The sequence below is a fragment of the Psammomys obesus genome, unplaced genomic scaffold, assembly GCF_907164565.1.
Source record: "Psammomys obesus unplaced genomic scaffold, mPsaObe1.curated_primary_1811, whole genome shotgun sequence".
Taxonomy (NCBI): domain Eukaryota; kingdom Metazoa; phylum Chordata; class Mammalia; order Rodentia; family Muridae; genus Psammomys; species Psammomys obesus.
Window position 1 is genome coordinate 21,632,169 of NW_026585797.1, and position 14,913 is coordinate 21,647,081.

Consider the following 14,913-nt stretch of genomic DNA (forward strand, 5'->3'; position numbering starts at 1 on the left):
TTCTTCTTCTTCTTCTTCTTCTTCTTCTTCTTCTTCTTCTTCTTCTTCTTCTTCTTCTTCTTCTTCTTCTTTCTTCTCTTTCTTCTTCTCTCCCTTCTCTCCTCCTCCTTTTTCTTTTCCTCCTTCTCCTTCATTTTCTCTTTCTTCTCCTCAACTTTTTCCTATTTGTTCTTTTTGTTCTTGTTTTTCCTGTGTGTGTGTTTTTTTTTTTTTTTTTGTTCTTCTTCTTCTTAGGAAATGAATTATCCTTATTTTTTTCACTTACAACATCTAATATTATAATAACAATAGATAATACACACTCAAGGGAAAGCTTTCTGGGTATTCTTAAAGATTTTGTAACTGTAAAGGAGCTCTGGTATTCTTGTTTGAGAGTTGCACTAGAAGTTAAGAGATTCCTCTGAGCCTTAGAAGAGAGCACAAGTAGCCTTATTACAACAGAAGGGAGGGAGTCATGTGTAGTTACTGGTACAGTGGTTGGGAAGAACACTCATGGCTGTGACCTTCTCATTGCTAAGCAGGAGCTAGTCTCAAAGGAATTCAGACTGTCGGAGTTTTTGTTTTCTTGATGCTTTTGTTTGTTTCGGGTGGTGAGGGTTAAATACAGGGTCTCCTAGCTAACATATTTACCATGGAGCTACTTCTGAGTCTCTAGCGGTATTGTTAGTACTCTATTTTATAGGTAGGAAAATTGAGGAGTACAGGTTAGTGATTTACCAAAGATCATGGAGTTAGGTAGAGATAGGTTCATTTGGTGCTTTGCTGACCACATTGACCCTGGGAAGAGTCACTGATCAGTCAACCATGGTATCATAAATGGTACCAATGGTGTGGTGACACATGACTAGAATCTAAGTACTTGGCAGGCCATAGGTTTGATGCAAGTTCAAGGACAGTCTGGTCTTCAAACTAAGTGTAAGGCCAGTCAAGGTTATCTAGCAAGACTGTGTCTCAAAAAGAAAAACACAAGCAAAAGGAAGAATAAACATTCCTAACACCTTGAAGAGTACAGATACCTTTTAAATTTTCTGGTCAGCTGGAGAAATTATTTCAGCAAAATAAAATAAGTTATACCTGGGGAAAATACATTAAATAAAGGTCCAGTTATCTTTATAAGTTTAGAAGACATGCTGGCAAGGTGAAAAGGAACATTACAGGAAAGCCCAGAAGAGTCTACGAAGTCAGTATTTCTTTGTTTTTGGTGTTTTTGGAGGCCATGAAGAAAAGGCAAAGTGATAATGCAAGTATTAGGAAGAGCATGATGTGCACAGCAAGCCTGGAAGCAACTGTCTATCCAGAAAGACCAGCAACTTCTCTGAAAGAACCATCTTTGGTTTGGTCATTGTAGTTGGCGTAGGTCTGCTTGAACCATGAGCTGCCAGTGGCGTACTCTCTGCTTCTTTGGTTTCAGCACCACATACTTGCTGAGATCGTGTGGACACGAAATCTCTTTCCGATCTACCTCATTACGTATTGCAGATGGTGCTTTATGGTTTTGAACTCAATTTTCAGGATGAGCATTAATAGAAAAGACATTAGTCCTTGAAGCACAAAAAGAGAAAAAAGGAGTAACTGGCCACTTACCGGGATACTTTCAGGAAGACTCCAGAATTTTAGATCTTGGCCATCTGAAGAATAAATGTTAAGTATCTTAGCTGACCACACCTGAAATAAATGTTTGCATTAAAAGAAAAAAAAAACGATAGGCTGACAGAATCCAGCAAAGAGGAGGCTATTAATAAACATTTGCTGTCTCCCATTCCTCACTCTAATATTTACAATGGAAAATATGGTCCACCAGTATTTACCAGTTTTGCAAAAGGAAAAAGAAAGTGAAAAAAAAGTAACTTTTAGATTATCAAAAATCAGTTCAGTACCCACCTCTTACCCAAGTCACAATATTGAGTCATTTCATCAGCACTGAGCTATAAGACTGATACATTTATATAACAGTGCTATAACTCAATACCTTCAAATTTTTCTGCACATGCTATCTTAATGGGAATTTACCAGAAATTTCTTGCCAGAATAAACACATTCCTTCAAGAGTAAAAGGCTGCACCTCTTTTCTATGAGCAGATAAACCAAATAATTTGGCATTAGTTATTATATTTCTCAGAGTTCACAGGACACATTTTGGTCTCCAACAGGGGCACAATAAGAGCTAGAGGCACAAAACAAAACAAAAAATATAGTAGCCAACTTTATACTCTAGCTAGAGAGAAAACAAAAGCAAAGTTTTGATGCCTGTATAGTTAACATGGAATAAACAACAGCAAAAATGAACAGGGGAATATCTATGAATCGACTTTAGTTATCCTGACAGGTATCCTGACAAAGGAGGTGGACCACACACAGGTTAACGGACCTCCTGATCCTGGAAATGTAAACATTTATGAGACAGGTACCATTTTATAAACAATTTACAAATCAAGGTAGAAGATCCTACAGTGACAATCCTGACATTTCAGGGATAAATGATGTCAGTCACTGGGCTTGGGAGTTACATAATGACATAAGTAGGATGAGTGGGGAAGAAAGAGAAGCAGTAGCTCTTAAGAATGGAGAAGGCTGACGCTGGACAATGGAGACTAGATGAAGGAGATGCACCAACCTTCCTCTACTTCCTCCTGTTAACCCCTGTTTGTGAAATCCACCCATCACACTCCAAGGTTGCTGTTAAAGAAAGGGGTATTTATGGGGTTGGGGTATCACTCCATAGCCCACAGGAGTCTTAAATTTGCAATACTGCTGGCTCGGTTTACTGAGTGTTGAGATTGTTAGGGTAAGGTGCCATATCCTACTCCAAGGAGAGATTTTAAAGATTCTTCTTTTCATTCTCACAAGCAGCGTTAATAGAGTCTTCAAGATCTAGAGAACCAGCCCTCGCTAATAAAACTTGCGTACTAGTACATCTTGGCTCTGTTCTATTTATTTGCAAGATCTTTGACTTTTTTTGTTTTAACTATTTGTAATTAAATTAAATAGATTTGCCAGCGTTTAAGGTCCTGTTCCCTCATATAGTGTTAAGATCCCACTCTTTAAATAATTATCAGAAAGACCAGTTTAAACGTGAGAATATCACTCATGGGTTACTACAAACTTTTATTTTATTATGTTTCTCTTTATTGTCAATATGTATAGGAAATAAAACCAGTGTAGCAAGTAGTGCTTCCTAGCAGACCTTCTTGGGAGATTAAAAAAAAAAAAAAAGCACTTTGAAATTAGAATAATAAAACTCTTTCAACTGATTATTACCTGCCCTCATATACTGCTTTTTAAAAAGAAAAGTATTTTATATAAAGCAAAACCACCAGAGATGAAAATGTTCCTCTTTGAAGTGTCAAACTGCTGTTTTCTTTCTATCTGTAAATAATAAATAAAATTTAATTTCTATCTTTATATCTGTTTTTATTGTAAATTCTCATAACCCAATTTCAGAAGTAGGTGGGATGTGAGTATAAAGAAAAGTAGTTTATTGGCATCATATAATTCTCCTTCAAGGACTAGTGACTTCAAGTCACTAGCAGGTAAAGGTGCTTGCTGCCTTGTGTGATGGCCATAGCTCAGTAGGAGGAGACCACTGGCCCTCCTGAGTTGTCCTGTGACTTCCACACAGCCTTCACGATTTGCAAGCTGTCTCCTGCCTGTAATAAATAAATGTAATGAAAACAAATCTCATTCAGCTTATTTTTTTTTCTTCAGAAAGTAACACAAAATGTTTGAGACAATTTCAAGTTATTCAGAATATCCAGGAAATGAGTATTTAGCTATGTTAGAAATTATTTATATGTATAAGTCATGAGAACATTTATAACTTTTAAGAAGTGCTTTCTTCAGTAGACTATAACAGAAAATTTCATAAGTTAGCTTCTGTGTAGCTCAGTAGCAAAAATAAGATAGAAATAGGAATAGCACCTTATTCACTGATGATAGCAATTGGCTCTAAGTTCATTGAGTTTTGTATATAAATATAACTGATAAAAATTATGCACTATGTAATTTTTATTCCTAATTTCCATGTGAATGGTCAATAATCAAGGCTAACTTTATTGCTTCCTAAATACAAAGTTTCAGATTTGAATGGGTCTCAGTGAAATGGTAAATTAGTAGTTGCTCCTTATTCTTTGCCATTCTTTCCTGTAGAGCGTGAAATGTAGATGAATCACCACACTGTTTCTCTTGGAGGGTTACTGACCATAATACACCTAAGTTAACAAAGCAAGGGTGAACTTAAGGAGTCTCCAGATTTCCCAGCTCCATGCTACTTTCTCATGTGAAATGAACCATGTTTTGTTTTGCATTTTTAGTCGCAGATATGGCCAGTACACCATGAACCAAGAAAGCTCCACCAGAGTTACAGAGAGACCTCCATTTGACCGATCGAGTTCTCAGGATTCTTTGGACAATACAGCAATGGAGGATTATTGGACGGAACTAGAAAATATCAAGAGCTCTAATGAAAATCGCCAAGAAGGTCAAGAGGCTGTAGTTGTCAAGGAGCCTGATGGTAATGACTAAGTAAATAAAATGTTTGTATATTTGTAGAAATATCCAGAGAGGAAAGGAACAGACTTTTGAACTTGAAGGTTCCATGATTGTAGCAGATATAAGAGTCCAGATATGAGGTATATGTAAGTTTATTTTGTAGGGATTCTATTAGAGCCCATTCTATTAGAGATTCAGTGAATTAAAATGATCTTACTGTTTAAAATAATCTGCATAGACTTTAATTACTGCCATAACACACTAACCTTATGGCTAGTTGGGCTTCAGGAAGTGCAGATGGTGATGGCAAGCTTCTAGCTCTTCAGTGTTTCCCTCTTTTTCCGATTAGTCAAGTAGCTTGATTTGTTGGTTTGTAGTCTGTTTCCTTCTAACTCAGACTTACATGCTGTAGCTCTTCCTGCTTTAAAGAATTAAATAAGTTAATTCTACCTTTCCATATATGGTAAAGGGTATTCATCTCTCTTTAAAGATTTTATTATTTTTAATCATGCATGTCTCTCTGTGTGATTAAGTGTGCACGAGCTACCCGCAGGCCAGAGGTGTTAGGATTCTCCCTACCAACTCCATACTCCTTGGGCTGGAATAACACACATTTGTGAACTAGAGGGTATTTATCTAGCCAATGCATTTCAACATGGCGGAAACTGTGTGGGTGATTTTTTAGACCTCTGTTAGACCTGATCAGGTATCATCCCACACAATATACAGATTTGAAGCAACACAGTATGCTTTGACATTGAAAGGGAACAGATTTGGACACTAGAAGATGCCATTAGCATTTTCAGTTCCCTTGGTTGCTTCTTTCTGATATTTAGTGCATGATTTCTTCTTACATTTCTTCCCAGAAGTATTTTATATACATTTTACTGCTGTACTTGATATTCTGAAGGAGACATGCGATACTTCACTTTTTAATGTATTTCTTAATTTTTGTACTATTTTCTTTAATCTCTTTAATTCAAGAAATCACCATATTTGTGATGCCTGATTTAGTCATCAATACTGTGGCTATGCTGTCCATAAATGTGTATGCATATTTTGGTGTGGCAGGAAATGTATAAATGCCAGAAAGATAAAATCATCATCAGTTCTGTGATCCAATAGTATAGACATCCCCAACTCTTAACTCAGTGACTGAAGTAGGTACCTCTACAAATAAGACTCTCTCCTTTGCTACAATGTTGCTTTAAAAATCATCTAGTCTTATCATGTCTCATCAGGACTGGCTTCTTTGTCTTCCTCTATGGACTAGTAAGGCTGTTCCCCCCTCAGGGGGAGATGATCAAAGAGCCATCCCATAAGTTCATGTCAGAGATGGTCCCTGTTCCTATTACTAGGGAATCCTCTTGGACACTGAGCTGCCATGGGCTACTTCTGTGCAGGGGTTCTAGGTTATCCTCATGCATGGTCCTCATTTGGAGTATCATTTTAACAAAAGACCCCTGTATCCAGAAATGTTGAATCTGTTGCTCTCCTTGTGGAGCTCCTGTCCCCTCCAGGTCTTTCTGTCTCCCACTTCTTTCATAAGATTCCCTGCACTCTGCCCAAAGTTTGGCTATGCGTCTCAGAATATGTTTTGATACCCTGCTAGGTAGAGTCTTTCAGAGGCCCTCTATGATAGGCTTCTGTCAGGTTCCCTGTTTTCTCTCTCTTCTGATATCCATCCAGTTTGTCTTTCTGAATAAAGATTGAGCATCTTACCCAGGGTCCTCCTTCTTGATTAGCTTCCTTAGATGTACAGATTTTAGTATGATTATCCTATATTATATGTCTAATATCCATTTATAAGTGGGTATAAGGGGAGGACTTCCCCTATCATTGGACTGGGGGAAGGGCATAGGGAAGAAGAAGGAAGTAGGGTGGGATTGGGCTACAGTTGGGATACAAAGTGAATAAACTGTAATTAATAAAATAAAATGAAAATTTAAAAAATCATCTACCAACAGCAATCTGGGGCCTGCCTTTTGTGTTCTAGTCAGACAGGATCTCACTACTTATTTTGAATTTGTAATTCTTCTACTTCAGACATCTAAGAGCTGTGATCCTAGATATGTGTAACTGTACCAGGCTTGGATATTTTTTCTCAATTTAATATTTCTCAGACTGATAAAACCATAATCAGCTAATCTGATTTCTCATTTATTTTCTCACATTTTCTAAATACATTATAAGCAAAATCTCTTTGGCTTGTAATAATCAATAAATATCTTTCAATCCATGTTTTAAGATAGAAATAACTTGCTAATTGTTCAGTAGAAAAAAATATGCTAGGGAAAACCACATTTAACTCTTTTTTTTTTATATGCTGTTTTATTGTATGCTACAGCCAGTGTATATAAAATAGTTCAACCTTGTGAAACAGAAATCCATGAATATTCAGAGAGGTAGATGTTAAGGACCAACAAGTAGAAGATTGTAGTATATCATGGCACGTGTGATAGAGAAGCTTTTGTACAGACTTCAAATTTAGTTGTTTTGAATATTCACTGGTTCATGAAAAGTGGTTTGAGAAACCTCAAGATGTATGACTACAGAAAGGAGTAGACTTTCTGGGGTCTGAAGGGATTTGTACTTGAAGACATTCCAGTCAGCAGAGGGTCATGCTGAGCATTCTGCAGACAGAACTGTTTCAAGTCTGCAGCTGCCTGGGACACCTTCACACGGTTGAGCCCGGGCTCCAGCCGGAGCTGCTGAACCACCTTCTTCATGGCGGCAACACTTGAAGAACCCGACATGGCGCTTGGGACAGCCATGCCGACTCATCAGTGCGAGCAAGGAGTGGCGGGTTGCCACATTTAACTCTTAAATGTAGAAATGTACCTATGGCTGTTTAATCTCCAAATTTAAATTAATTAATTTAGCATTGATGATGAAGAACAGTGGGCATATACTCACATTTTCTTAGGAATTATTAGTATTATTGTTATTATTCACAATAGCCACACGGACATAAAGTACCTTGGTGTGACCCTAACCAAGAAAGTCACTTATATGAAAAAAAATTCCAGTCTCTGAAGAAAGAATTAGAAGATATCAGAAAATGGAAAGATCTCCCATACTCATGGCTTGACAGGATTCACATACTAAAAATGGCCATCTTACCAAAAGCAGTCTACAGATTCAATGCAATTCCCATCAAAATTCCAACACAATTCTTTATAGACCTTGAAAGAAAAATTCTCAAGTTCATCATATGGAATAACAAGAATCCCAGAACTGCCAAAACAATCCTCTATAATAAAAGTCTTCTGGAGGTATCTCCATCCCTGATCTCAAGCTGCACTATAGAGCAACAATACTAAAAACTGCATTGTACTGGCATAGAAACCAACTAGTGGATCAAGGGAATCGAATGGAAGACCCTGAAATAAACCCACACACTTATGGACACCTCATCTTTGACAAAGATGCCAAAACCATACAATGGAAAAAAGATAGCATCCTCAACAAATGGTGCTGGTCTAGCTGGATGTCTACATGTAGAAAAATGCAAATAGATCCATACTTATCACCCTGCACAAAACTAAAGTCCAAGTGGATCAAAGACCTCAATATCAAACCAGACACACTAAACCGCTTAGAAGAAAAAGTGGGGAAGAGCCTTGAACTCATTGGCACAAAAGACAACTTCCTGAACAGGACACCAAAAGCACAGGCTCTAAGAGCAACAATCAATAAATGGGACCTCATGAAACTAAAAAGCTTCTGTAAAGCAAAGGACACTATCGTAGGAACAAAACAACTGCCTACAGTCATTGAATCTTTACCAACCCTATCTCTGACAGAGGGCTAATATCCAGAATATATGAAGAACTCAAGAAGTTAAACAGCAACAAATCAAGTAATCCAATAAAAAAAAATGGGGTACAGAGCTAAACAGAGAATTCTCAATAGAGGAATATCAAATGGCAGAGAAACACTTAAAGAAATGCTCAATGACATTAGTCTTCAGGGAACTGCAAATCAAAATGACCCTGAGATTTTACCTTACATCCATCAGAATGGCTAAGATCAAAAACTCAAGTGACAACACATGCTGGAGAGGTTGTGGAGAAAGGGGACCTCTCCTCCACTGCTGGTGGGAATGTAAACTTGTACAACCACTCTGGCGCTTTCTCAGACAGGTAGGAATAGGGCTTCCTCAAGATCCAGCTATACCACTCCTAGGCATATATCCAAAAGATGTTCAACAACATAAGGACATTTACTCAACCATGTTTATAACAGTTTTATTTATAATAGCCAGAAGTTGGAAACAACCCAGATGTCCCTTAGTTGTGGAATGGATACAGAAATTGTGGTACATCTACACAATGAAATATTACTCAGCAATAAAAAACAAGGAAATAATGAAATTTGGAAGTAAATTGTGGGAACTGGAAAAGATCATTCTGAGTGAGGTATCCCAGAAGCAGAAAGAAACACAGGGTATATACTCACTTGTAAGTGGATATTAGACATATAGGATAAACTTACTAAAATCTGTACACCTAAAGAAACTAATCAAGGAGGACTCTGGCTAAAATTCTCAATCCCCATTCAGAAAGGCAAAGAGGATGGATATCAGAAGAAGGAGAAAACAGGGAACAAAGTCAGTAGCCTGTCACAGGGGGCTTCTGAAAGGCTCTACCCTGCAGAGTATCAAAGCAGATGCTGAGACTTATGGCCAACTTTTGGGCAGAGTGCAGGGAATCTTATGAAAGAAGTGGAAAATAGTAAGACCTGGAGAGGACAGGATCTCCACAAGGATAGCAACAGAACCAAAATATCTGAGCAGAGGGTTGTTTTCTGAGACTGATATTCCAACCAAGGACCATGCATGGAGATAACCTAGAACAGAAGAAACCCATGGCAGTTCAGTGCCCAAGTAGGTTCCATAGTAATGGGAACAGGGACTGTCTCCCACATGAACTGATTGGCCTGCTCTTTGATCACCTTCCTATGAGTACGGAGCAGCCTTACCAGGCCACAGAGGAAGACAATGCAGCCACTCCTGATGAGACCTAATAGAGTAGGATCAGAAGGAAAAAAGGGAAGATCTCCCTATCAGTGGACTTGGGGAGGGGCATGGGTGGAGAAGGGGAAGGGAGGGATCTATGGTGGGTGATACAAAGTGAATAAAGTATAATTAATAAAAAAAGAAAAGAAATTAAATGTCTGTAGTCAGGTCTGTTAGGGCATGAAGAACTCTGTTGTGGGAGGATTAAACATTTAGAGTGTGCCTGAGCTACATAATGAGACCCTGTCTAAAGGTGGAAAAAAAAAAAAAAGAGGAAAACCAGTTCATACCTGTATTGAGATCAGGCACATTTGCTTTCTAGCAGCACATTCAATCCAGGTCAGTTGAATCTTCAGATGCAGAAACCACAGATGTGAAAGGCAACTGTATTTAATTTACAGTCGGCTTCCTACTTTCTGTGTTCTCAGTTGGTTTAATTATCTAATTAGTTTTTATACAGTCTTTCTTCTTGTTGGAAGTAATGTGCTTTTAAAAATTCTTTAATATCTATATTATCCGATGCACTCATTTGAGAAAAAATTAGGAAATTTAATTTGAAATTGAATTGTTCCCAAAGCCCGGATATATATATATATTTTTTCACTACCTTGCCATATGCCTCATTAACTACATGGAACTGAGAAAACAAACCCTCTTGGAGATGAGTGTTGGTCTCCAAGATAGCCTTGAATTCAAGCCAGAAAACTAGGTCTGCATGTATGCTCTTAGCACCAACTTCCTGTGATAGCCACTGGAGTAAGTTATCCCTTCATTTCTTGTTGGGCTCTCGAAAGAGAACAGTGCGGTCCTCCCTAGTTAGTATGCAGGAAGCTGTGGAGGTTAATTACATGTGAAATAATTTAAAAATTTTTAATTAAGTATATATGAAATTGACCCAAAATTCGCTATCACTGTGGCCAGAGTGGATGGCAGTTGTCCAAGTTTCAGAAAATGACTCTCAGTGCTGCGGCTTGGTTATAATAGAAGCATTTCAGTCAGGATTTCTAATAGTCTAAAAATATGAACAGTTTTTATACTTTGTGATTTCAAAACCCTTTCTCTCTCTCTCTTTCTTTTCTTTCTTTTTTTTTCTTTTTTTTTTTTTTTAAAAAACTATTTTAGAGGGAGAGCTGGAAGAAGAATGGCTCAAAGAGGCAGGTTTGTCCCATCTCTTCGGAGAGTCTGCCGAGGACCCGCAGGAAAGCATGGCGTTGTTATCCACACTGACCCGGACTCAGGCAGCGGCTGTTCAGAAACGAGTCGAAACGGTCTCCCAGACCCTGAGGAAGAAAAACAAACAGCACCACATTCCTGACGTCAGAGACATATTTGCTCAACAGAGAGAGGTGCAAGAAAAAGTAAGATTCTTTTCTGATATGAAGGCAAATGACGAAGTAGCTTAGACTCCTTTGGACCAATCCGGTTTAATTCAAATCATTATAGACTTAACCAGCACCTCCTTTCTGCTCCAGTGCCAAAACACGATGTTGGCAGCGAACCAACGTTCTTGAGTTTTGTCCTTCTAGAAGTTACCCAGTGAGACAAATGCCTAAGCAAGTCCAAATTCAGTGCAATAATTCTGTGCTAGGGAGAATGGAGTCTTCGAAATATTTAGATGTTCCTGTCACACCGCTGGGTATGACAGAGTGGTGGAGAAGGCCTTCTACACAGCCTGGTTGCCAGGTGTTTCTGATAGAAAAGCAGGCCCCAGGGGGTTATTTCTTGTCTATTGTTGCTGGAAGAAAATCTTTGAGCTTTCGACTCACTGAAGGATAGGTAGAAGTGCAACGTGACAACTGATGGCAGCTAACCCATGAGCTCAGGCCTTGAGAGGGAAGGAATGTCGTCTTTGTGTTTTGCCCCCTGCACCTGACATGGCATGTAGATTTGAGTTAAGACAAACCCAGATGGTCCATGTTTTCATGGAAGATGCTAAATTCTGCTGGAAACACAGGAGTGATAAATGAAGAGGTTTGGAGGGAGGTAGTTCAAATATTAGACCTGTGTGTCCCTGAGCAGGGGTAGGCAGCCTAGCCCATTATCAGAGCACTTGTTGCTTATCTGTGAGAAAATAAGGAGCTTGCACTCTATTGAAATGATCAGACTTAACTTTCATCAAGAAAGACTGGCCACGCACGACCAAAAAACAAACAAAAGAAAAAGACAGCTGAAGTAAATGGTGTTTTTTAAGAACACAGAAAATTTGCTTACCAGCCCCATCAGCTCTGGTTTAGAAAATTCAGTGAAAACACTGGGGAGGTAACACGAGAATTCTTGAGTAATGGTTATAGTGACAAGATTAATGGTAGCAATTGCTGCCACAGCTACTCTTACCTGCTTGGTCTCATTGATTCTATCCCCACAACTATTGTGAGTGAGGTGGTATAATTTCCATCCCATGGCTGAAGCTCATAGACTTTAAGTAACTAATTCAATGTCCTGTAGATTCTAACCCCAATTTTTGTGTGTTCATTCTCTCTTTTCTGCTGTATTTCCACTTCCAAACACGATCTGATATTAAGCAGTCTGAACTTGAGAATCCACTTATAGTATAAGCAAAGGGCAATAAAAAAAATTCATGATTCTTCATAAAAAGTGGAATGGGAGGGCTTATATTTAAGGCACTTTTGTTGTTATGGTGAGAGCTTTCACTATTGCAACTATTTTGCTCTTCTGAAAAAGATGAAGAAAAACAAAAACAAAAAACCACCTTTCTGTTGCAGGATGTTTCTTGGCTTGCATGGCCAGCTATGGGTCAACTTCAGCCCATTTATAGGAATCCTGGGGTCACTAGAATGCCCCAGGCACTTGTGTAAGTTCCATGCTTGTTTACTACCCAGTGGCTATTTGGGACATCTACCAGTGTTGAAGGATGGAACTAGGTTTCCAATTACAGAAAAATGAATAGTGAGGATATACAATATGACATTTCCTTCCTAATTAAAGAGCATGGCTTCCTCCCCAGCCCTGCCCTCTAGGAAAGCTCAAAGGAAGTGAAGAGCAGGAATGGGCTGAGAGCTGAATCTTAGCAAAATATGTGGTATGGGATTCCTGCTAGTATTGAGGACAATATTGCTACCTTGTGTTAGAAGAAACATTTCTTCAGCAAATTCCTGGAAAAGTCCAACCCATGTGGCTTTGAATCTAAGATAATTGGTAGCTTTCAGTATCTGCTGGTCTCATTAAAAGTGAAATGACACAAGTAAGTTAAGGTAATGTCTTCTTTGGCTGGATACTGTTAATTGAAATCCCATCATCCTTTAGAAGATGACTTTCCTCCTCCCAGCCTTTAAACATCCATCTTTGTGGTGCTTCTGTTCTGGGGTAAATGTATTTCAGCTTTTCCAGTGTCCATACTTAATCATGAAGCCTGTGCTGCTGACACCAGGAAATTTAATGCCTAAATGTATCCATCTGCAGGCCTATCTTCAATTACTAACGAAACAGTCTGACCACATACTCCAAACACATATCTATATGTGAGACTAGAACCCCTGGCTGTGTTCTCTGGGCCATGGAAGACCAACCCCCTGCAGACTTATAGGCAGAGGGAAGGAGAAGGTTGTATTGCAACCAACTAAGGTACACTTTTGGCCATGTCATGTGTCGCTTCTGTGACTTGTCATTGTCTTGAGTGCTATAGGTTTCTAACTCATGGGTTAATGACACACTGGCACCAGCCCTAGTGTTTCCTGTAAAACTGTGGGTGATGGAGAAGAGTCCCTGTGGAGAGCAGTCTGACGAGAGTTGCGCTGTGAGGAAAGTAGAGGGACTAGTTTCTGAATGTCGAGATGGAATCCTACATTCAGAAGAGCAATCGCTAAAAATAATTCATTCAAATAAGCCTCTTTGCATGGTTGGCCTTGACTCCCTTTCCTGACCCCAACAAACTCGTGTAGAGCTCTCTCTGGTGTCAGTCCTGAGTCACCATGTTTATCAACCCCCAAAGATAGCACCTAATCCCTTTATAGAAAGAAAAGAATTCCTTTCCACATGCCACTGCTTATTGCCAGTTTGGCAATTAGTTTCAATTTATCCTTTCAACATGTCTCTGCTTATTGTCAATTTGGCAATTAGTTTTAATTCATCTCACATTTCCTCTTTAAACAACTCATTTTGTGTGTGCACATTAGTATGTATGGGTGTGTGCAGATGTGCGGGAGGCCAGAGGTCAACCTTGTCTTCCTTAATCACTCCCCACCTTATTTTTGGAGGTAGAGCGTTTCACTGAAGCCCCAAGCTAACCAGTGTTGCTAGAATGCCTGGCTAGAAAGCCTGAGGAACCCACCTGTCTCTACCAGATGCTTACTGCCCTGCCCAGGCATTTGCATGCATGCTAGGTTTGAACTTCATGTTGGTGTAGCAATCACATTACTCTTCCAGCTATCTCACAGTTAAGATTGCCATTTATTTATTTATTTGTTGATTAGAAGCAAGCTTTCACCCTGTAGCCCGTTCTAGCCTTGAACCCATTCTATCACCAAGACTCGTCTCAAACTCATGAGAACCCTACTGCCTCCGTCTCCAGAGTGCTGGGAATGCAGGCATGCGCTACCGTACTTGGCTAGTCACTTTTTATTTTTTATGGGGTCTTTATTTTGCTTCTAACGTGTTAGCTGGTAGTTTTGTTTGATGATAGAATTGTTGAGCTAAAGTTCGCAAACCAAATGGTCACCTGATAAAGCATAGAACTCAATCTGGGAATGATGGCCTTCGTGATGCAGGCCGGATGACTGAACAGCAGTATCGGTCACAATAAGAACAGAAAAACCAAGTCATTTTTCTTGGCTGGTTTAGTCCCTGGTTAGCTGCCCCTGCTTTCGTAAATAATGCCCCCCCATGCTTATGCTGAAGACCTTAATTAAACTTTCCAAGTTACCCCTCCCCCCCAAATAGATGTGAAAGTAGGAAGGCACTTGTTTGGAACAAGGAAGGGTTCCATGAGAGTAAGCGGGGGATAAGAGAAGGTCAAAGGGGAGTATTGAATATGAGCAAAATATATGCATGTGTGAGTTTATAAAACAGTAAATATTTTAAAACCAATAACAAGAGAGGTTTATAATCCAGTGGTTTCTGCCATCATCACAGTCGACTCTAACACATTTTTTTTTAATCACATACCTCACAAAGCTCATATCCATAGACAGTTACTTTGCTTATTGTCCTGAATACTTGGGAAAACATGGATCTCTGGGTCTGTGTGATTTGCCTGTCCTGTACTTTTCATGTAAATGGAACCATAATGTTTATGGTTCTTTGTGTGATTGTTCCTTTCATGTAGCATAATGTTTTCAGAGTTCATTCATGTTGAAGCATGTTTTCGAACTTTTAGTTTTGTTTTATTTTGCTGCTAAATACTATGTCATGGTCTAAGTAAACTATACATATCCATCACTTATCGCTGG

At 39.0% G+C, this 14,913-nt stretch overlaps 2 protein-coding genes across 2 annotated transcripts in view; one reads left to right on the forward strand and one right to left on the reverse strand.

The window, feature by feature from the left end:
* Arhgap18 (Rho GTPase activating protein 18) overlaps positions 1-14,913 on the forward strand; it is a 149,138-nt gene that overhangs the window by 74,119 nt on the left and 60,106 nt on the right. Inside the window, exons 2-3 of the mRNA XM_055599429.1 lie at positions 4,311-4,510; positions 10,631-10,866. Of these exons, the coding sequence (XP_055455404.1) occupies positions 4,311-4,510; positions 10,631-10,866 (436 nt within the window). The remainder of the gene's footprint in view (positions 1-4,310; positions 4,511-10,630; positions 10,867-14,913) is intronic.
* Positions 6,806-7,254, reverse strand: LOC129670785 (guanine nucleotide-binding protein G(I)/G(S)/G(O) subunit gamma-5-like). The gene has a single exon (XM_055599431.1). The coding sequence runs from the start codon at positions 7,242-7,244 to the stop codon at positions 7,038-7,040; it is 207 nt and encodes a 68-aa protein (XP_055455406.1). The 5' UTR covers positions 7,245-7,254; the 3' UTR covers positions 6,806-7,037.